Raw genomic sequence first — 22730 nt, 5'->3', positions numbered from 1 at the left:
TATGTATATATAACTACATATATATGTGACTCTGGTGTGTAGTGTCCTTTTAGTTCGTTGACCTAGGGTAGATATATGGAGGATATCTTGAAAGTTCAACTGTAACCTGCAACGGAAAAATTGCATACTTTACTTGTAGCCAGTATATAGGCCTATATATGATGCAGGATCTATAGTGGGTTTGTTTGAGAGCGAGCTCACTCGAGAGAAAATATTCCGGCAGATGTACAACATTCTATATGTCGCATGTGCACCACCCCACCCCCCCCCCCACGCACTATATAGGCCTTCACTATCGTGACTCCTTAATTGTGACTAAATATGCATGAAATTACTGCCTTGAGTCTTATAGCATTTTCTCCTGTCTAGGGGATTATATTTTCTATTTGAAACTATTTTGCGAACACAACCTCCTTTATTATAGTACATTTAGAAGCAACGGTTTAATTGTTCAAGGAGATAAATAAAAGTCCCTGTAGTGAACAATTGTCTTCTGACAAATCATTACATGTAAATAATCCGAGAAAAAATGCAAAGAAATATTTGAACAGACAATATAAAACACAATGAACACTGGAAAACGCTCGTGTCAAATCTTCAAAGGGTGATTTAATTGGACAAATAGCATCGATCCAATTTGAGCACAGAAACGTAAATTGTAAATAGTAGCAGTCCTTTAACCGTTGTGACCTAACCAACCTTATTGCTAAACTTGGCAATTGCTACCGCCTCCCCCCTCCCTATCAGAAAAAAATACAATTCAATAGAATGCTTTATACTAGGGGGTGATTCCCAAATTATACCCCTTATAGTTCCACCAGGCCGCAACAACTTATTGCCAAGTGTCATCGGATAAAAATATGGCAAGCCTTCACCATCCCAGAATAAATCCCATTGCCCCAATATTGATTCCACGCGATTCCTCCATAAGTCTGCGTCGACGTATATTGATCGACGCTTGTTTTGCAACGGGTAGACACATCTTTCGCCGGCTATTGAGTTGTACGGTGGACGAATTCGAACCCTGGGAACCGTCTGATACCTGGACCCATCATGACCTTTCCTTGAGTTGCTCCTGCGCTTCGTGTGAAAAGATGTACGTACCTGCACAGGTTGAATTATTAAGTGGCATAATTTCTATTGACTCTTCGGTACGACTTACTTCATTTAGCACCTATAGAATTTCATATACCCTATTGTTTACTTCATTCAATTGTCACAATTAAAGATGTATATGGCACTTGTATACAAAAAACCGAATTTTGAATGAAGTAATCTCGGCTTATCTTCACACGAGAGTCACGAAAGATGAACACTCGAGGGTTGAATAGCTCCCAGCTTTCACCTGCATCACTAGCACTCACATATAATATGTGCTTTCTTGTGTTCAGTGATAAGATCACTAAAGAAATTGAATTGATCTCATACATAATATAACCGAACAACGGATGGTACACGGGTTCTGATTGGTCGTAAAAGCAGACCCCCTACAAATCCAATATAAAAACATTGAAAAGTGAGCTACGGTAGTGTGTCATGGAAGACAGTTTTCATCATGACTACCAGCCCCAGAAAATTCAGCGAAAAGATTGCCTTGCATCAACAAAAGCAGGCTGAAGGAAATGCTGCTTTTAACCAGGTTATGACTGAACTGTCTCACGTTTCTAGGGTGAGTGAATAATCCGGTGATTGCTTAGAGAGACATGATCAACTTGTTCTGCATATTGACGGTCTCAATAGAAATAGTACTAGCGGCGTCGTACAGTAAATGTATTACAACTCTTGTATCAAAAACTGCCTAACGTATAAGTCAACGCATAGTTTATAAGTATAGGACAGTTAGGGTTACTGTACATACAATTAGTGCTATAATTAAAACCAAAATGGAAGGTAGCTGGGATTCTGTGGCCATGCTTTCCATATTAGTTGAATGGGAATAGAAATATACTATATATTTCTAATGTTGCATCGGCAAGTGCTAAGGCTAGCTGTTTCTCATTCTTCGCACGTTCAATTTTAGAGGTTTGACAGTTCCTAAATCGGTTCAAGAGCTAACACTTATACTGGTAGTGGTAGACCTGTATTGCATTTTGAGGGTAAAGAAATGACAGTCAGACTATCTTTAATAACCAACTATTTAAAAAACTGCATGTCTGCAAGAGGGTTTGGCTGTTGGCCTCTGCTTGATTGGTACAGCGTTGCTTTGCAGGCCTACACTAGTTCTAACTCTACATACAGTAGTGTAGAAATAGTGATGCTAGCCCAGACTAAGGTTCAGCCCGACATAACAAGGCATAGAGTAGGATAGACACATATTTGCAATCTACCTCTCTCATGGGTTTATATATGAAACTTAAGCTTTCATGCACATCTGACTTCAAATGTAATAAGACCTCATAAGATCCATGTTTTTCAACATCACTTGACTCTTAGCTGATTGTTAAGACTGTCTTATGTTTTACAATTGAGGGTGACACAGCCCCAAAATTGTAGTGGATAGGTGGTACATTTGGTTTAAAAATTTCCAAGACAACTTTGTTCCTGAATGAGCAGCCTATTTCCACATCGTACTGTACTTTGCATTGCTAACTCAATCGTTGCTGTGTTCAGAGCCATAGGGTTCTTAATTTCAGTTTTTATTTTTTTCCAGTTTTTAGTCATTTTTCATGTTTTGAACATGATTGTGTGCAGTAATAGAAACTCTTATTTGACCTTGAAAATAAGCTAGACCCGAATGAAATTCACAAAGAAACGCAAAGAACTAATATTACAGATCTATCCCTACGTACTCAAGTACTATAGTACTACTAGTAGTCAGAATAGTCATGTCTTATCTTAACCAAAAGGTTAGGAAGCAGAAAACCTCTGTAGTCATGAATTCTTCAATGACAAAATAAAGACACAGAAAATTGCATAAGCCCCAACGTACTTGAAGTACTTATAGAAAGATGTCAAAATATCAAGCTGCATTATTTATTGCTCAAACTGTTCAATACAAGAAAAGAAAGAAACCATTTGTACAAGTAAACAGATTCACATCCTCTTTCTATGTTAAAGGGCAGTTGATATTTTACTTTGTTGTGGGATTTTGGAAACTTAAGATCTCAGCCATAGCAATGATGGCCGAAACTTACTTGGTATGTGACAGGTCTGTTAATTTAAGATGCAATTAAGGCACAGTAAGGAGCATGGAGTGATTGAAGTCTCAGTTGGCCACTTTGCAAAGAATAGTTTATTGAAAGGCAGAGGTAGCAATCTACGTACCTGCTATTCTACAACATGACACCAATATATGTGATTCAAAAGTGAGGAAATAAATGCATTAGGTTAATGTGTAAAATAGCTGTGTACAGTAACTTCGGCCCACTGTAGGTTTACTTGCATTCTGGTCAATGCCCATAGCCATTAGATACTCGAGACACTGGCATCCATTGTGATAAGCCTAAATCATTGTCATTTATGTTTTCTTACTAGTGACTGGAAAAGTCCAAAATATTGCTACCAAATACTTTATAAATTTGCTTATTCAGGTCTCCTGTGTACAGTACCTGTTTGTTATGCATTCAACATAAAACTCAAGTATTCTAGGGCAAATAAAGCTAATGGTTCTATATAAGAATTCTTTAATGGATTTGTTGCGGTGTACCTGTAGTTGCTTAAAACTTTGATATTTGAGCAATGGGAGATAGATAGTCTTCACAAACCAATAGTTTCACAAGAAAGTTACTGTTACAGCAATATCATACTTCAAGGGTTATCCATAAATGGCCCTGTCCAACCTGTTCTCCCATGTTGCTATGCAGCTTGAAGGCTGATGGCCAGGAGGGTTGTGGCTGTTTATAGATGCTTGATCCTTTAAGTGTGGAAAGTGTCCGTACAGCTCTGGTTGGGACTGTTCAAAATTGATTCCAGAAGGATTCTACTTTTCAGCTCCTGAGCTAACCAAATGCAGGAATAGTAACATATTTTCATCAAGTTTCACAATAAAAACATTCTGATATTGACATCAAGGAGGATAGAAATATTGCAAAAGAACACTTGAATTATTCTCTCAATCTCATTATTTGAATTAAAATGTAACTGAAAAAGGCGAACGATGTTTGTGAACTTTTTTTCGGACTGGGTACTGTAGTAAGAGCTTGATAGCAGGATAGTAAATTTTCGGACTGTCATCAAGGTTCCCAAACTTCCCGAGTACCTGTTCCAATCTCTAATCCTTAAGTCATTGCTTTTCCTCCAAAATAAATTGATGTTGGACTGATTATCAGGATGTGCTTTAGGTATCAGATGATATCGACAGCATACTGTACAGTAGGTTTCATTGCGGTGCCAGTAAAATCTGCATCAATCTCTGATCATATTTAGGCTGCAAGATTTCTACTTCACCAATAGCTGACATTGTTTCAATGGTAGGCCTACTTTATACAGTGCTGCTGAAGGTTGTAGTGCTGTGCCGTTTACACGTTTAAACGTGTAAACGAACGAAACATCGTTTAAACGTTTCATAAAACCTTATGAACGTTTAAACGAAACTATGATATCAACTGAAAATTAAATTATTGGCAAAAATCGCGTATCAATTCCCGTGTTTATTTTGTCTACTACGCGAAATAACAAAACAACTTACGATCAGTCGAATCATAAACCGCGAACGTAATCCTACTTTTGTCCCCCCCCCCGATGTATCCGGCGATATGAATGGCTTAAACTTGAACGCTGTTATCCTTTTGTGAAAACTTCCTGATTCGCGGCACAAGTGTACTTTATATCGAGCCGACAGCGGCGGCGCAGATAATCCAGTCAATGCATGTTCGATCGAAATGATTACAATCCCTGCCCATCACGTTGAACTCTCCGACCAGACAATACCGGGTCGAATACTCGACTTGGTAATAGTTGTTCAAATACATGATCAAAGGAAATGTATTGATTGGAGATCGTAAAAAAAAACTCTGAAAATCAGTAGAGAAATTACCAATTGTGTACGAAAAGTAAGTTGGTACACCTTTCAAATTTTCCGAAAGATCCAGCAAAACACTTTCGAAAAATTCACGCGAAACTGGCAAATTGTGCTAAATGCAACTAATGTCATGTATACAAGGCTCTAGTACACCCATTTATGAATAAACCGTAAGACCACATCTGGTGTTAAGCGGGGGGAAAAGAAAGTATTTTCTAGAATTTCCAAAAATACGGAAAAAATAATGTCCTACCACAGTTAAGTGTATAGCAAATAGCCTAACCACCTCGTCTGTTACGGATCTCACGTAACTACAAAAACACAACCAATTGTATTTTGCGAACTTGACGTTTTCTACAAGAACATTGAAATAATGTTAAGCATAAGTTAATCATGCCGTGTGGCCTAAAACATATTTTATTACAAGGTTTACTTTCATAAAGATGACCATAGCTTGATATCTTGTGCTGCGTGTATGAACTGTGCCTCGTGTATCATGGGGAATACTCTATGAAACGTTTCTTGGAAACGTGCCAAAAATGTTAACAAACAGGTGTTAGACAGGGGATGAGCGCGCAGTTGTTTGGCAAGGTACCTGGGAAAATTCTGAGCACATATACAGTATCCTACCGTAGTATTTAAGTTAGGTTAAACCGTACTGCAGTTGTAAAGTGATGTACGTATAGTGCGCGCTATTCATTGTTAGGCATTCTAGAAACGGGCTTTGCCGAACGTTTTTTGTTTCATAATATCGGAGGTTCTGTAAGTTAAACTTTTTAAAGATTGTAAAACAGATTAAATCTCTTGTCAGTTTATAACATAATACAGCTACTCTAACTTGTCATTTAAAATTTTTCATCAGCTTTGTGACAATTTAAATTAAAAAAGTTGTCAGTATTTTGCATCCTCAACTGCGAATTTTTTTATCGCCAGACACGCAAAAAATTCCTTTTCCTTTTCCTTTTCCAGGGTCTTCACCCCACCAGGGCCCTAGGGCGGTCCCCTGGACCCCACGCCTTTATACTCGGCGTTTTCTCGCGATATTCGCAAACGTTTAAACGAATGAAAAATCGGCCGTTTAAACGTTTAGGTCTTTAAACGAAAACTCACAGCCCTAGAAGGTTGACACAAATGTCGGCATTCAAAAGTCTAATGATGTTTGAGCAATGTCAACCTACATTTTACTGCATACTAAGCCTGATAACAAATTGATGCACTTCACCAACCCTCTCGTTAGCGAGTAAAATTCAGTTTTTGGCGACACTTAAATTTCTGTAACCGCTTGTAAAGTAACATATAAAATGATATTACCTATAGTAGTCTTGAGTACATAGTAAAACCAATCATAACATTACAAACGTGTACTGTTCAGTAGTAAGCAGTACTGTGTGGACACTTTAAAGTAGTGTTTGTAACCATCTCAAGTGTACAGTAATTTGACATCAACAGCTACAAATTAATCAAAATAAATGATGACAGTGTCCCAAATTTTATGATGCAAGAATTCTGACGTTATACTTGCATATACCTTACATTGAACACTTGATCAACAAACATGGTTTATGATTCAAGACTTACAAACAAACTCGGCCTGTAGCTTACAATTCAACTCTCTAATTTGTAACATTATAAAATTGAGGTAATGTGAGAAAATATTCAGGCATATGTACTGTAGTCTCAGAAGTCCATGATCAGAGGGCTTTGGCTTTTGTCAAACACATATTTTACTGGTACAGCATTAAACGTATGTAGTTATTGTATCCCTTTAGATGCAGGTTACAGTTCTGCAACATGATTCCCTTCTGGAGACAGGTAGAATTCCAGGGGATTAATTCAACTAGTTGTTCAACAGGTTGTAGTTAATAATGGTAATGAAGAATGGAAAGAATACGTACTGTATGTATTTCATGTCGGGTAACTTGTTAGGTGAATTACCAAAAGAATCTCCTTTACCTGTTAAACTGATAAAATTCTTGCACTGTGCCCCTCCCCCTTCCCAGATAACCTTCTCTAGGGTGACTGCCCACTCCCTTCCAAATCTACCATTCAAAACCATTTGACATAATTAATTGGCATTGAGAAGAACTTACCTGAAGTTCACCATGGAATTTTTAGCTTTCAAAATATCAACTTACAAATTTACAGTACTTAACCATGCTCAAGTTTGCATACTATCTTGTACTGTAGCAGTAAAAAGTTCAGATAAAATAATACTACGTAGCTAGGCTGTAGGTGGCCATTATCAAAACATTGGTCTTTTATTACTATGTCCTTATTGATTTAAGAAATCCAAAGCTCTCAGTGCCAGATTACAAACACAATTTTGCACAAGAACTTTACCATTGGTAATGTTTTTCCTCATGTTTGTAATGAAATGTAGGCTTGGAATTATCTTGAATTATCAGTAAAAACTTGCAACACATTCAACATCAGAAGCACCCTTATTGTTATTTCATAGTTTTTATTGTTATTTCATAAGGAGGCCAGGAGAGCATATAAACTTTACCATTGCAAACCAGCACTGCCATAATGTATACTGAAACCCTACCTACAGGTAATAGTTTGCCTTTCCTTAGGTTTGTGGGTATTAAGGAATGTAAAACAAATGTCACAAGTGTCACAAAACTCCTACATTATTTAAGTTTTTTTGTCTATGGTGTATGTTACTGAGACCAACCAGGTTTGCTCTCTGAGTCATGGGCCAAATCTGCTATTGAAGTACCCAGCAAAACCAATTTGAAAACAAGCGTGGACGAGTGGGACTCTGGGACTGTATGTGACATCACTCAAAGTTTCCATGATAAATGGTATACAGTCAAAGGTTCACAAAACTTTTAATTGGTATTATCCTACAGGAACTGTTTATCTTTCTAAGCTGTTTGTATTACAGATGTACAGTTTAAATGGACTAGACAGGGATTTTTGTGAAACTGTCCTTTCTGAGAACCAATGTGGCAATTTAGGCAATGATGTTGGTCGGCAGTGTGTGGGGTGCGGTAATCTTGCCACAAGTAGGTAGAATGCTCGTGTAATGCAAATGATAACTGCTGTTTGATGGTTTAATTTCTATGGATTACCTTTTCAAGCAAGGAAGTGGAATTTAGTGCCATATAGACTTTGAATTTTCAGCAATTTTCCAAAAATTTCCCGAAAGTTCTGAGAAATTTCACAGAAATAGTTTTCCTTTGAAGTTGAATGTATCAGGGTTAGTTAGAAATTGTACAGATGATATTCCAGAGCCTTACTGTAGTTTCTGTTTTCTGTGTTTCAAAAAGATTTTCAGCCTGCCTTAAATTTTAGTTTCTCAAAGAAAGAAGACAGTTGTGTGATCGTAGCTTTTGCTTTTAAAGAAGTAGCCAGAGTGCTGGAGTGGAGGTACATTGGACTATTTTTATTTTGCCTCCCCTTCTTGTTTATTCTCAATAATTACAGAGCAAAGGCCACAAGAGGACAGTGGGGTAATCCACAGTCTGTCACTGCCATGATAAAAAATATATAGGGAATCGTGACCCAAACTATTGTAGGTGTCACTACTCTGAAGCAGAGTGTAAAGAGCTCAAGCATAAAAAGTTGTATTTCATGCAGCAGTGTTTTGAAGGTTCCCTTACACCACAATATGTAAGGTGTTGGTTCAATGGTTTCTCAATGTTTTGATCTGTTACTGTATGTAGCAATTGATCTGTACATGATTTGTTGTCTTAACTATGGTGAAAGGGCATTGCAATCATTCACAATGCTACATGGAATATTCAACAACCACTGTCAGTTTAGAAGTTACTGCCTTTTTTTGTGTGTTGGAAGACCTGATTTCAAAAGGTTATTCACCACAGTGAACTGTACCTACTTTTATTTCATTGTGTTTTGAGATCTACTTTGGTAGGGCTAACACTTACAGCACTTTTCAGCATGTTGTAGGTAATAATATTTAAAACAAGAAAAGTGGTAGTGTCATGCTGATATCGCCAATATCGGTTTCTGTGAGCACAGCATCTTTTGCTTTTTGGAAGAACACATGCCTATCCTTCCTGTTACTTCTGTAGTATGATTCGTTGCTCTCTTTGACCAACTACGTTCAACACTTAGGATGCAAGTCTTATACAAACAATCGTCAAATGGAGCCAGAAATGTTTGTAGCATAAATGGATGGTAAATGATGACATCGTGCGTTAAATAAAACTTATTTCATGTAGAAAAGACATTAGCCTATCTTGGCTAAGAAATTATACTACTCATAGTATTTACCAGAATCAAAACAAAAAACATTTCCTTCCAATTTTTAATTTCCTCCTTTGTTTCTTTACATATGAAAACTGTAATAAATGGGACAGTAGCATGACAGCATTTTGTCGTAGGAACTACACAGTGTGGTGTCCAGCTCGCAACGTTCTTGATTGTACCCTCATGACATGTACAGTATTCATCAACTTTTGCAACCGTAGAGGCTAGAGACTGATTTGTTGAAGAAAAAAAGGGAAAAAAATAGATACTAGTAAAGACTAGTAAAGAGATGAAATGCTATTACTATTGCCATTGCTCTGACTTTGTTTTACATGATACATACTGATGGTTTGCACTGGATCAGACAACTACTGTATCACTGTAGAACACTTTATATACTTTGTCACTAGTGTCTCAAGATGTCTCAATCCGTTGATGGTGCACATAGTGAGATGAATTAGTACCTCACATATTACTGTAAACTGTGAACAGTAGGTATTTGTAGCATGTGGAAGTGGTTAATTAGTTTACTGTACATCTCTCCAGATCAACCCGCCAAGACCTTTTCTGTAGATTCCATAAATTTCAAGTGGTGCATGAAATTAACTGAAAAGCAAGGAAATACATGAATAAATAAATACACATTGCATACATCAAAGATGGTAATCAGAGAACATGGCTGTCTGTAGACAGTGTGCATGCTGTAAGAAGTATTTATAATTAAAGATAAAGAGTTGGAAATTGAATACTGGATCCTGTCTAGCCATTAAATAACAGTCTCGTACAATCTGGAAAGAGAGTATTTGTTTTGACTTGATATTGGAAACCCATAATGCATACTTCCAAATGCAAGTATCAACTTGATCAACATGCAATGAGAGTGTACTGTAGAAAGTAACGACAAGTCCAGTTTCTCGCTCAGTAACTAACCTCTAAATGAAAATAGATCTCAAAATATTAATACCACTAATTAAAATGTCTGGGCGGTACTGTACAGTACAATGAGATGGCCAGTTGAACCAATTTAACCAGTCACTGAGTAACTGGGAAGACAATGTTAAATGGTTGCCAGATCACACAAGGACATGGAATATAGAGTGTGCAATGGTTGTGAGGAGAAAGGTAAGTTTGCCACTTGTAAATTTATCCAAATCATGAAAGTTTGGATATATCCTACCAGTTAAGTGAGAGCACAGCTTACATATTCCTCAAGTGAAAAAGTTTTGTGACAACTTCAAACTACGGCAGAACAACTTCAGTTGCTTGCAAGTGTTAATTTCCCCCTCCCACCCCCACCCAAAGCACACACATATCCCTTCGAAGTTACTGGATGGAGAATTCCAAAAGATAATTACTGTATGCAGGTGATGCTTTTAACGGCAAGATGTCTTCCTTTAATTGAAATCATGCAGCACTTGGCTAAATCCTGAGGTGTATTGTATGATCCTGTCGAACACTAGCCTGACATACTGTAGTGCACAGCATTGACTAGCAATTTACAGGATTACATTTAGTGAACCTACATTAAAGAAGGGTCAGAATGTAGTGGAATTGGTATGAGAACACCAGAATGTAGTGGAATTGGTATGAGAACACCATAATGTATAGTACTTCTAAGGCCTTCAGTATCCAGTCTTACCTGCCATCTGGCATGCAAGTTTCAACTTCCTTCTATAGATATAAAATGATATGCATGGTTGACCTTGACAGCTTTGAATTTGCCCTGTCAAATTTGGGTAATAGAGGGCGACAACCAATCCCCAGTACACGTTACATTATTTATGTTGTGTACGACACTGGATTGAATGGGTGACCATGCATCCTGGAGGTTGTCTTGATTTTGTTGGGGTTACAAATCATTTTGCAAAGAAAGAGTAGATATTAATTTCCAAAATATCTTTATACAGAGTCCAATAGTCCAATACTTAGAGCCGGGATATCTTAAATGCAAAGCAATTATTCTTCAGTGAGTTTTTTTTTGTCATTTGATAATAGACAGGTACTGTATACATGTGTGCCACAGTCTTCGGTTTCAGAGGTGTACATATCAAATATTTGGTGATCATTGATGTACAGTATTTCTTGTATGCATTTAACTTAAATAATTTAACATTAATATAAAAATGTTCATTTCTTTATGTTTTTTAAAGCAGTAGTGTATTCAGTGTTCGATTTTTCCGGTATCGCATCACAAAATGCGATCCAAAACGACAAACTTGCGAGACGTTTCCAAATCAGCATCGCACATTGTGCCGATTTGTGCGATGCAAATTCCTAGTCAGATTTGGGAGCAAACACTCAAACCTTAACTTACGAACTGTCGATCACAATGTAGAAGTTATAATTTATTGAGTTTATACTCAATGTACAACTTATTCACTTGACCGTATAGCGAAAAAAACCTGAAAAAATAATATCCTACCATAGTTAAGTGTAAAGCAAATAGCCTAACCACCTCGGCGGTTACGGATCTCACGTAACTAAAATGTTCCCTGGCAACGTGCCAAAAAAATGTTAACAAACAGGTGTTACACAGGGGATGAGCCCACAGTTGTTGGGAAGGTACCTGGGCAAATTCGCAGCACATGTACCGTGGTACAGTAGTTGGGTATAGGGTTAAACACTGCAGTTGTAAAAATGTACGCATAGTGCACGCTATTCATTGTTAGGCAGTCTAGAAACGGGGCTTTGCTGAACGTTGTTTGTTTCATAATAGGGCAGGTCCAAGCTATTGTATCCCTAGAAGCCAAATTTCAAACTTTACTGAAGCACCCTAAATGTGGTGTCATGTTAAAGCTGAATTATTGAAGTTTCAGATTTTCATAATTTTTTTTAATTGTTTTGCCTATTCGAACAATTACAGCCGGCTAATTTGCATAAATTCAAATTGCAGCGTGACGTACGGGACATTTGGAATTCTATTTCCCTGCCAGCAATATGAACTTATTGAATATAAGTTATGTGGGACATGATACACCCTTCCTTCCAATAATTTTGACATATTATGTTTGGGGGTTCATCAATTAAATATGCTAATTAGCTAGTGTCCAAATACTGATGTCCCGTACGTCACAATTTTCAGCACTTTTTTTCAAGTTTTGATATGGACGAACAATTTTTTTTTGGTGATATTCTGTAAAGTTCTAATTAAGAACATTGTTCAACAAAATCCATCCCAAAAAAATTGAAAAAATATTCACAGCAAATCTAATTATCAAAATTTAAAATGTGACGTACGGGACAAAATGTGACGTACGGGACATAGTGTGGGGGAAACCCTGTATTTATACATAATAAACATGCATGGGCTCCAATGGGGACCTCTACTGGAAACCTTTCAATGCTTACAAATTTATTTTGTTGAAAGATGGTAGTTGCAACTTATAATCCCTGCATGCCTGAAGAGCACAACATGGCTTCAAATAAACCATTGACTGATGACCACCAACAGCCCAGGTGTTGTTCAATATACTATCGGGAAGTCAATTGTGTGTGTGTGTGGGATACAGAATCATCTACAATGCTATTCAACATTGACATTGAATGAGGACAACTTCAAGAATGTTGAGTTTGCATTTCAACATTTCGTAGGCCTATTGTGAAGTGTGACTATCATGACTGTGCAACAATGTTCTTGTGTCCTGAACTTAGATAGTAGACATTGAGATTTTTAGTTACAAGTGTAGAGTTTTGCTCGCCCAATTTTTGCAGAGGACAAACACTCATGAGTTTGTTCAATAATCAGTATTAGGTCTATAGAGTTTTCTTTGTTGTACTAGTTTCATAGATGGACATTACATTGACGTTACTGTGGACATTTTGATATGTTTTGAATGGGATGGATCATATTTCAACTTGAGGGTTAATAGTGGGGAATATGATACAGTGTTGTACAGTATATACCGGAAACAGTTTTGCACCAAAACTTTGCATCTTGAATCATTTGTGGTCTAACAAAGCTAGAATTGATGTTATGACTATTTGGTCAGGTAACCAGTATCAGGTCTATAGAGTTTTCTTTGTTGTACTAGTTTCATAGATGGACATTATGTGGACGTTACTGTGGACATTTTGATATGTTTTGAATGGGATGGATCATATTTCAACTTGAGGGTCAATAGTGGGGAGTATGATACAGTGTTGCACAGTATATACCAAAACAGTTTTGCACCAAAACTTTGCATCTTGAATCATTTGTGGTCTAACAAAGCTAGAATTGATGTTATGACTATTTGGTCTGGTCTGCAGTATCAGGTCTATAGAGTTTTCTTCGTTGTACTAGTTTCATAGATGGACATTACGTGGACGTTACTGTGGACATTTTGGTATGTTTTGAATGGGATGGATCATATTTCAACTTGAGGGTCAATAGTGGGGAGTATGATACAGTGATGTACAGTATATACCGGAAACAGTTTTGCACCAAAACTTGCATCTTGAATCATTTGCGGTCTAACAAAGCTAGAATTGATGTTATGAGTATTTGGTCTGGTCTGCAGTATCAGGTCTATAGAGTTTTCTTTGTTGTACTAGTTTCATAGATGGACATTATGTGGATGTTACTGTGGACATTTTGGTAGAATATGATGGATCATATTTCAACTTCAGGGTCAATAGTGGGGAGTATGATACAGTGCTGTACCGTATATATACCGGAAACAGTTTTGCACCAAAACTTTGCATCTTGAATCATTTGTGGTCAAACAAAGCTAGAATTGATGTAATGAGTATTTGGTCTGGTAACCATTATTAGGTCTATAGAGTTTTCTTTGTTGTACTAGTTTCATAGATGGACATTATGTGGATGTTACTGTGAACATTTTGGTATGTTTTGAATGGGATGGATCATATTTCAACTTGAGGGTCAATAGTGGGGAGTATGATACAGTGTTGTACAGTATATACCGAGACAGTTTTGCACCAAAACTTGCATCTTGGATCATTTGTGGTCTAACAAAGCTAAAATTGATGTTATGAGTATTTGATGAATGTGTAGAGTAGATTTATACTTTGCGCATTCTGTGTTTTATGTAGTGGAATGATCTCACAAGTACAGTCACTGCTCTTTTCGATCCTCGAAAGAAGGAAATATGGCATGAAATTACCAATGACATTGTTCTGGCAAATCCAAATTAATGTTTTTATGTAGAAATCAGCTTGTTATGGTATATTCAGGAATAAAAATATGAGTTTTCATAGTCAATTTTTATTTGGACAAATTGTCCCGTACGTCACATGTCCCGTACGTCACAGGACAATTTTCATTTGTGTAATCACTGAACTGGAATGGCTTCATATTTTTTTCTAATATGTTACAGCTTAGCCCTTGGAAGGTTAGGCTATTCACTAGTTATAACAGCTTGATCACTGCCCTCCTAATTTCAGAGCGATTTCAGCTTTGCTCTTTAGCAACAAAAACACAAAATTCTCTGGTCCCGTACGTCACACTGTACATTAATTAAGATGGGACCTAATTAAAGCAAGTGTAGGAAATCTTCATAAGTTTGTAATAAAGTAGCAGCAATAACAAATATGAAAACCTGAAAAAGTTTCTGGAAAATAGATTTTTTATAACTTTTAGACACATTTAAGTCTCTGAAATGTCCCGTACGTCACAGTGCAAATAGCTTGGACCTGCCCAATATCGGAAGTTTTGTAAGTTGCACTTTTTAAAGACTGAAAGACAGATTAAATCTCTTTTCATTTTATAACATAATATAGCTACTTTAACTTGTCATTCTAAAATTTTCATCAGTTTCGTGACAATTTAAATAAAAAAAGTTGTCAGTATTTTGCATCCTCAACTGCGATTTTTTTCATCGACATACATCGCAAAAAATTACAACAATTTTCGGGGGCTTTCGCCCCCAGGATCCCCACGAGGGGTTCTACCCCATGACCCCACCATAGCCCTAAGACGGGCCCCTGGACACCACGCCTTTATGCTCGCACATTACACGTGCTAGGCAGGCGAACACCGGCTGGAAATCGGCAGTGTGTTCGCGGGAAATTTAACAAGGTTTTCCAACACTGCTGAACTGTGCAGTTACTGTATACATGCATCATGTTCAAGGTTTTCACGGAGGCCTTTGAGGAAATGAATGGTTAGTACAGTGTATATATGCTGCACTAATGCTGTGTGTAGGCCAAGGTTCACGAAGGTCATTGGTTATATTCGCGCGCCGTAGATGTGTTTTTAGATGTTACGGAGAGTCAGGTTTCCATGGATATTAATCGAAAATGAATCTGAGTTTAACTGACGCTAAAGAAATGGATCGTCTTGGGCAGATTAACAAATCATTGCAAGTATAAATAAGTACAGGTAGCTCTGCTGTTAAAAAGAAAAGTTCAATATCGGTGTGCTGTTATCGGCAATTAGGCAAAATTTTACCGATACCGATATGCTGCCGATATTGCAAATATCGGCCGATACCGATATTGAAAACGATTATCGTAGCAACACTAGTATAAATAATAATAATAAATAAGCATTTTCTAGTTAATACATTGATCGCCAACATTTGGTCCGTTTTGTGGTAATTTCAAACTGCTATTCAATATTGGGGAACTGCTATGCAACAAAAATATTGTATAGCAATTGTCGAAATTTGTTGCTATGCAATTTTTTGGCCATAAGTCGAACACTGAGTGTATTATGAATCTGTTGTATAAAGTAAGGGGAGCAAATGGCCCCTTGAGAGGTTAAATGAATAGCCCCCTCAATTGTTGATTTCTGTTGCAACCAATAACATTTTCTTACACTGCATTGTTGGACAATGATAATTGGGTGCATAAATTTATTTATCAAATGTTCTGTCTGTCTTTTTACCGTACTGTAATTTCTGGTCACAAATGTCACCAGTTCAAGGCAGTTCTACTGTGTACTATAGGAGGACCACAGCAAAAGAAGACTGTTAAAATGTTTTGTGCTGTATCAAAAGAAAATAGCTTTTAGCAACAGCCTGATCAAATAAAGTTTGTTTTCATATTCAAATAGAGAATGTGAAAGAAATTGCAAGTTTACAGTGGCAATTGAAAAGTCTAATATATATGCAATTGTATGTGTGCTCCAGAAAAGGTGGTATAAATACATTTTCTGAATAAGGTACAGTACTGTAGATCATAATAAATGATAATGATCATAATAAAGTGCACTGTGAAAAAGGCATGAGATTGATGAAAATTATTGCTGATTTTTTTGGGTGGACAGATTCTAGTCACTGGCATTGTATAGTTACAGTGTTTCTACTGAGTCTTGGTTACTATGGAAACACTACAATCATTATTGTGTATCAAAATGACGGGAGTTGTTTGCAGGTGTTTGATAGAATAAAACTTGAGGAATGAATTTAATTTTGGTGAAAAAAAATCGTGGAATAAATTTAATTTCAGTTCTGAGATGACATGATAGTTCATTATCATGATTAATTGCTTTTGTGTCCTTTTATTTTTTGTATTATTAATTGTTTTTGGAAGGCTGTACAGTAAGAATAGTGAGTTCTGTATACATACATATTCCTATGCTACAAAGAAACGGAAATGGAACCCAAATTATATAAACAAGACTTACAGTCTACTGTATACTGTACACAGTAGGATAACGAATAATGAAATGAATATATTTGACATATATACTGTACATACTGTATCTTATGGGCAACCCTTTTTAATTCCCCAGTGAATGAGGTCGCCAGGAGAAAAATCCTGTGGCGACTAGAACTTTATTTTTCCCAAATTCTGGTCGCCCAGAATGAAAATGTGATCGCCACTTTGATATGCTAAATATTAGTACGAAAAACACTAGGCCTAGGCTCAACATCGAGTAGCACTACTGTCAGTACTGATTACACTAACGTTGAACTACAGTATAGTATAATTAAGTTCTAATTCCCGCGCTATGATAGTCGTGGCAACATAAGGCCCGTGTGTACACACATGTATGGGACAATACCGTAATGTAAACGATAGCTATAGTACCGCTCACGTATAACTGGACATGTGTACGTCCACAGAATCGTATAAAGACGTATAAACACGTACAACAATTTAAGAAATGCTTACCGTTAAATACTGGCATTAAACAATACATTCGTATTTATTCCAATAAAGATCCACAAACGATAAAAATGCTAAGTAGAGCTTACTTAAAGAGATATAGAAACTGCATGTACATGGTCATTTTAAGTATCCAAATACTATACAAAGAGATTCAGTTCACCGAAACACCCCTTTTCCTTACCACCTGAAGAAAACTGTCTTTTATAAATTATAGTACCTTACAGTACTTTACATTTGATGAAAAAGTTACTTGTACAACAGCTGCCCAAAATTATTGTGTGTCGCAATAGGTTAAGTTTTAACCGCACAGTACAGTAATTTGCATATTACACCAAAATTTACACTCGGCGTCCAGATGGCGGGAGAATGTTCAATGTGTTGTTGTTGTGTCGTTCGGTCGTTCCCATGGTGCGATGAACTTGGGCAAGTTCGAATGTCGATGACCTACTGTACTTATGTTCCGTGACCAATGTCAATGGGAATTAGATGCATGTTACAACGGTATGGTATGTAGACTACTACGACATGTGTGTACAGCGGTCTTAGGAAATTATTGTTGCTCTGAACTTTGCGAAAATTTGGAACGGGAAATCCATTCAATATTAATTTTAGAGCAACGTGCGTTTAGACAGTAAGTACATTTCAGTTTTTTGTAAAGCATTGGTGAAATTTTCAGTTGCAAAACTGATCGCCACAGTATTATAGGGCTGGCGACTAGCATTAATTTTTCCAGAAATTCTCATCGCCAGCCGAGAATTGTGGTCGCCAATGCGACCATGACGACCGTAATTAAAAAGGGTTGCTTATGGGGTGCCCTGTGTTCATCGTGGCTTGATGACACAGCTGGCTTTTAATGATATTAGGCTTTTTATCAAGTGATTTTTAATGAGGCATTGTTGCAAAATGCTCTACCACAAAAAAAAAAAAAAAAAACACTGGTGAGAGCTTACTGCCAAATCAAAGCTATCATTGTTCTTACTATTGAGTGGTTCACATATGCACAGTAGTTCATATGCATACTGAACCTGAGGGATTATTTAGGGTTCAAATTAGTGTGTAGCAAGTTCTGATATTGGCCTCTAATTGAAAATATTATTGTTCCTACAGTATGTACAAATCAGCTATGCATCTTTGTAGATGTATTGCAAATTTGAGCAATTAGACCATGTTGCATTTAGCCATAATGAAGGTTCTGAATTTAGTATAGATCTGATAAAATACTATGGTTCCTGTAATCTGTGTAGTTTTATAGCAATTGGAACATTTTGCATAGCATTTCGATGATTAAAAATGTTATGCTGGATAAATTATGCCATCAACATCTATAGTATACAAACACTGCAGAAAATGGGCTGCATGTGAAAACCTGCAGTTGAGCAATTAATTTCGTTAGAGTACAGTAGCTCTATCAGGAATGTTGAGTAAGATAACATTCACTTTTGACTGAAATATGAAGTTGGATTATTTTATACTACAAGCCATTTTCACTTGTTTCACTTGTTCAGCTGTTTTTAAGGACTTTTCATTGATGAAAATAGAAGGTGTAAAACTCTTCAAAAACGAGGGCGCAGATTACGCTTGCATGGTTGAGGTCATGATGCTCTGAACAAGACATGGACTACATTCCTATTTTTGATACCCTTGACCCTTGACCACATTACCTCACTGGTAATTTGAACCCCAAAGAGCTTCTCTCTTGATATGGACCTTGGTCAGACATGTAGAAACTTGTGTGGCAGATGAATCAACAATAAGGGGTTAATCAACGGTCTAGCGTGCATTACTCACAGGATTAATGCAAGATCGGGGGATAATGCAAGCGATGCACGAGGGCGGAGCCCGAGTGCATCCAGCGATAGCATTAACACCCGGAGTGCATTAATCATGTGATTAACGCACGCTAGACCGTTGATTAACCCCGTTCATTCATACACTACCATTTGTGTGGGGGAAAAATCATAAAACAAAACATTTTTGGTTACATATAACCAAAGATTTATTAAAGTGATGCCCCGTAATTTTACCGTGCATTACTCACAGGATTAACCACGGCCAGCTGACCTGAATGGACCAATAGGATTTAGGAATCTTTACTAAGTATGAATGAATAATATGATAATAAATAGAGGATTTGTAATGCAGACTTTGCAGAGCACTCAAGGCGCAAAGATAAACAACCAATATATGCAGGGGCACACATGTACACAATATTAACAATCAAAGAAATTAACAAACGTCATCAAAAGCATAAGCCATTAAATAAGGTTTTGGTTTCTTCTTAAATGTACTGATACTTGGATCCAGTCTGACTTCAAAATGTGCTATGGCTTGGAAACAGTCATAAATTTAGAGGATAAGATAAGACCAATTGCAAGAATAGCCCAATACTTTGCAACAAGGTTTAGAGAACAGCCTTGCACCAGCCTTCTGATCAGACAGTGTGAAAGATACCTACCTATTGAAGCATCGATACTGTATCCTTGCTACTGTACAGTATGCGTTATTGTTGTTGCTGTTATGTGAATCAAACATATTGCAGATAATAAAGCTAAACTGTTTTCTCACAGTCACCTTTGTTTCAGCTCATTGATATGGGTTATGTGGTGTGTTCTACCTTAAGATATTTTTGGAAGTTCTATTTTTAACTGACTGCTGGCACACCCTCCGCTCCCATTTAGTTCGTGAATATTTCTCGGCTGTGCAAGAGCGATCACACAAATACGACAAACGGCGACAAGGCTCGATACAGTAAATAGTGTGTGTTTGGCCAAGTGTAGCATCAATGACTATCATTCTATGTTTGGGATGTGTAAAGCTCCAGTATACAGCTTTCAAAAATTGGCACAGTGAAATTACAGAGTGATACTCAAGGCCGTAGCTTGGCAGGCCGAATTTAAATAAATGCATCTTACTCTTTTAAAGGTCTTGTGTCTTCATCTGAGTGATATTGTTGTTGATTTAATGGCAAATTTAAATTGTGTACTACAAACTACTGTACACCAGACGACCAACAATTGTTAGTAATTGTGCAATAAATATCTGGCGAGTTTTTTCACTTTGCATGCACTTGATAACTGTAGAGGTTTATGTACTGTATCTGAACACATAAATTCTCTTCGTACAGTAATTTGAGTATTTAACATGTTCGGTACAGTAGTACTCCCAAGGTTAATGTAGGTCTTATTTCCTGCTTTTGAGTCTACTTTGTTCAACAGAGAGGGTTACTTCCCAAATATTTCTGCTGAACATTTAGACCTGTTACTGGAAATTCCAAGAAAGTGCATCAGAGAGACCATACTGTATCATACCCCCAAAACTACAAGTAGTGCTAAATTTGTCGAAGTCATAAATTTACAAATAACAACATATTTTTTAAGGCAAACCATCGATTGTTTGGAATAAGTACTGTATTTCCACAATGTTCATAGAGCCCTGTGAAAGAACCTCTTCTTACTGTTAATTTTATCATACTGACTGTAGACTGATCAAGGTACAGACCGTACAGTGTACATTTTCACAGAATTTAGGTACCACCCAGAGTTTGTGCTTGGGATATCCTCACTTTATAGAATCCCATAATGTCCACATTGATGGGGAATTTTCTGGCTGACATTAAAAGATGCATTTTGAATTTGCATTAATCTGGTTTAAGCATTCTTGATCAGTGAAGGAAACCATTTAAGGTAAGTTAAAATGTCTGCAAAATAATGTTCAGAATCTGTTCCGTTAGTCAGATGGTCCGCAAGCTATGGAGCGTGACCCAAAAGTGGGTTACAACTTACAAACATGTTTTGGTGGGTCCCTGGATTTTTCCAGACTTTCTAAATTTTATCAACATTGTTTGATGGAGTTGGAGGAAGTTATTGTCCTAATATCAAATCCATAGTCAAAGCTTTAGCTTTCATGCATTCTGAGGGGTTGGGGTTTGGTGGGTCGTGGCTTAGACCTTGTGGAAGCCCCAGGGTCAAGGGCCTAAAACTTTGCGGTCCGATGATGTAGTCCATCAAGATTGCACCAGGAACGATGAAGTTAGCCGTTCAAAGGTTGCAAATGAAAATAGAAGATTATGTAAAACTGAACACTAACTTTTCTGTAATGGCCGGAGTGAATTTGGGCATTATATTCAAAGGTTTGCCGATCTATGAAGATATAAAACACATTACTGTAAATATGTAGCACATGCCCAACTTTGCTGCATTATACCACATGGTTGTTACAGTACTTAGGAGCATCCAACTGGTTGTAAACACATTACATCTTTTACTTTTGATGGTATCAGTCTTGTGTCAATATTAAATGGTTTTGGTCTGAAAGATGTGCACAGCTATTCAACGGACATCAAAACTCACAAGTTTAAAGTAAAGGTTAGCATGCATGGCTTGTGGAGGCCTCAGAAATGTGAGGAGCCTGCTTTCAGTTTTAGATACCAGTGACTGAAATTATATATTGTGTACATACTGTACTGTACATGTGACTATCGTTCAATATATGTTCCTCTCTCATTTGCATTTATAGAGTAGCAACCAACAGCAGCTTGTACCAGCACCACTTCGGTTCCACAGAGGAAATTCTTTACCTAATGTTAATCAACTTGGAAATCAATCATTACAGGTAAATTAAACAGCTTTTGTTTCTTTAAGCCTGCACTCGTTGCCCTTCATGCACTGATAAATTATATATGCAGACATTCAGGACATGTCTGTCATGAAATGATCGTTTCACCTTCGTTAAGAACAGCTTTCAGCATTTTACGCTTATATTTACTAAATAGATTTTCTCATTAAATTCACTTTTGAGGTAGATCATGTATTATGTTGACTCGATTGGTCTTCAATAAACAGTGAAAACTTGTGTACGTATAGAAAGAAAGATGAGATGGATTTGTTTCAGTAGCTGAACGAGACCATTTTGTATGAAACTGGTTTCCAATGAAGTGGTACCTGTTATAAACTGGTAGTATGTGGAATAGGGAGAGAAGAAAAAATTTTCAAAGATGTCTGGATTTATGGAGAAAACTTTTTGGTATTTAGACAGAAATATATTTGCAGTCGGCTTTTCTACAAGTGACAGTGTGAAAAAAGTGCACCCAACTGGAAAACTTTTATAGTGTACTGTAATTCCTGAAATTACTTGAAAATATTGAAAATTTGTTGAAATCAACCCAAGGAACTCCCTTGAAACTGTTCCATTTATAAGTCTCATAGTAAAGATTCCAATATTACTAGTACATGTCTATCTTGGGGTCTGTCTGTCTGTGATTATGTCTGTCTGGAGTGCTCTATAGAGTATGAAGGGATTAATGTGCAACATTGCAAGAGCACTTCGAGGGCAAGGCATGAGCCTGGAAAGGCCATGCTTCCTCGCATGGGCCATCTGTATGGGCAGTGTGACTCAGGCTAGCCATAGGAGACCTTCAAATTTGATAAAACCTGCGAGTTGTTTCTTTCATTCAGCACAATTCTCAAAGTTCTGTGGATATATCTCAGTTCTTTGG

The 22730-nt window shown here is 37.1% G+C and overlaps 1 protein-coding gene across 2 annotated transcripts in view; it reads left to right on the top strand.

The window, feature by feature from the left end:
- Positions 1-1482: 1482 nt before the first annotated feature.
- The window catches only part of LOC139978267 (CREB-regulated transcription coactivator 1-like), a 92741-nt gene continuing 71493 nt past the window's right edge, over positions 1483-22730 (top strand). The window contains exons 1-2 of one of the 2 annotated variants that reach the window (XM_071988306.1): positions 1483-1669; positions 21752-21847. In XM_071988306.1, coding sequence (XP_071844407.1) covers positions 1556-1669; positions 21752-21847 — 210 coding nt within the window. In that variant the 5' untranslated portion in view covers positions 1483-1555. The remainder of the gene's footprint in view (positions 1670-21751; positions 21848-22730) is intronic. The other variant, XM_071988307.1, reaches the window with a different exon arrangement.

Source organism: Apostichopus japonicus, chromosome 13 (genome assembly GCF_037975245.1).
Source record: "Apostichopus japonicus isolate 1M-3 chromosome 13, ASM3797524v1, whole genome shotgun sequence".
NCBI lineage: Eukaryota > Metazoa > Echinodermata > Holothuroidea > Aspidochirotida > Stichopodidae > Apostichopus > Apostichopus japonicus.
Note: the sequence above shows the minus strand (reverse complement) of the source record. Positions and strands in the feature narration are given on the sequence as shown.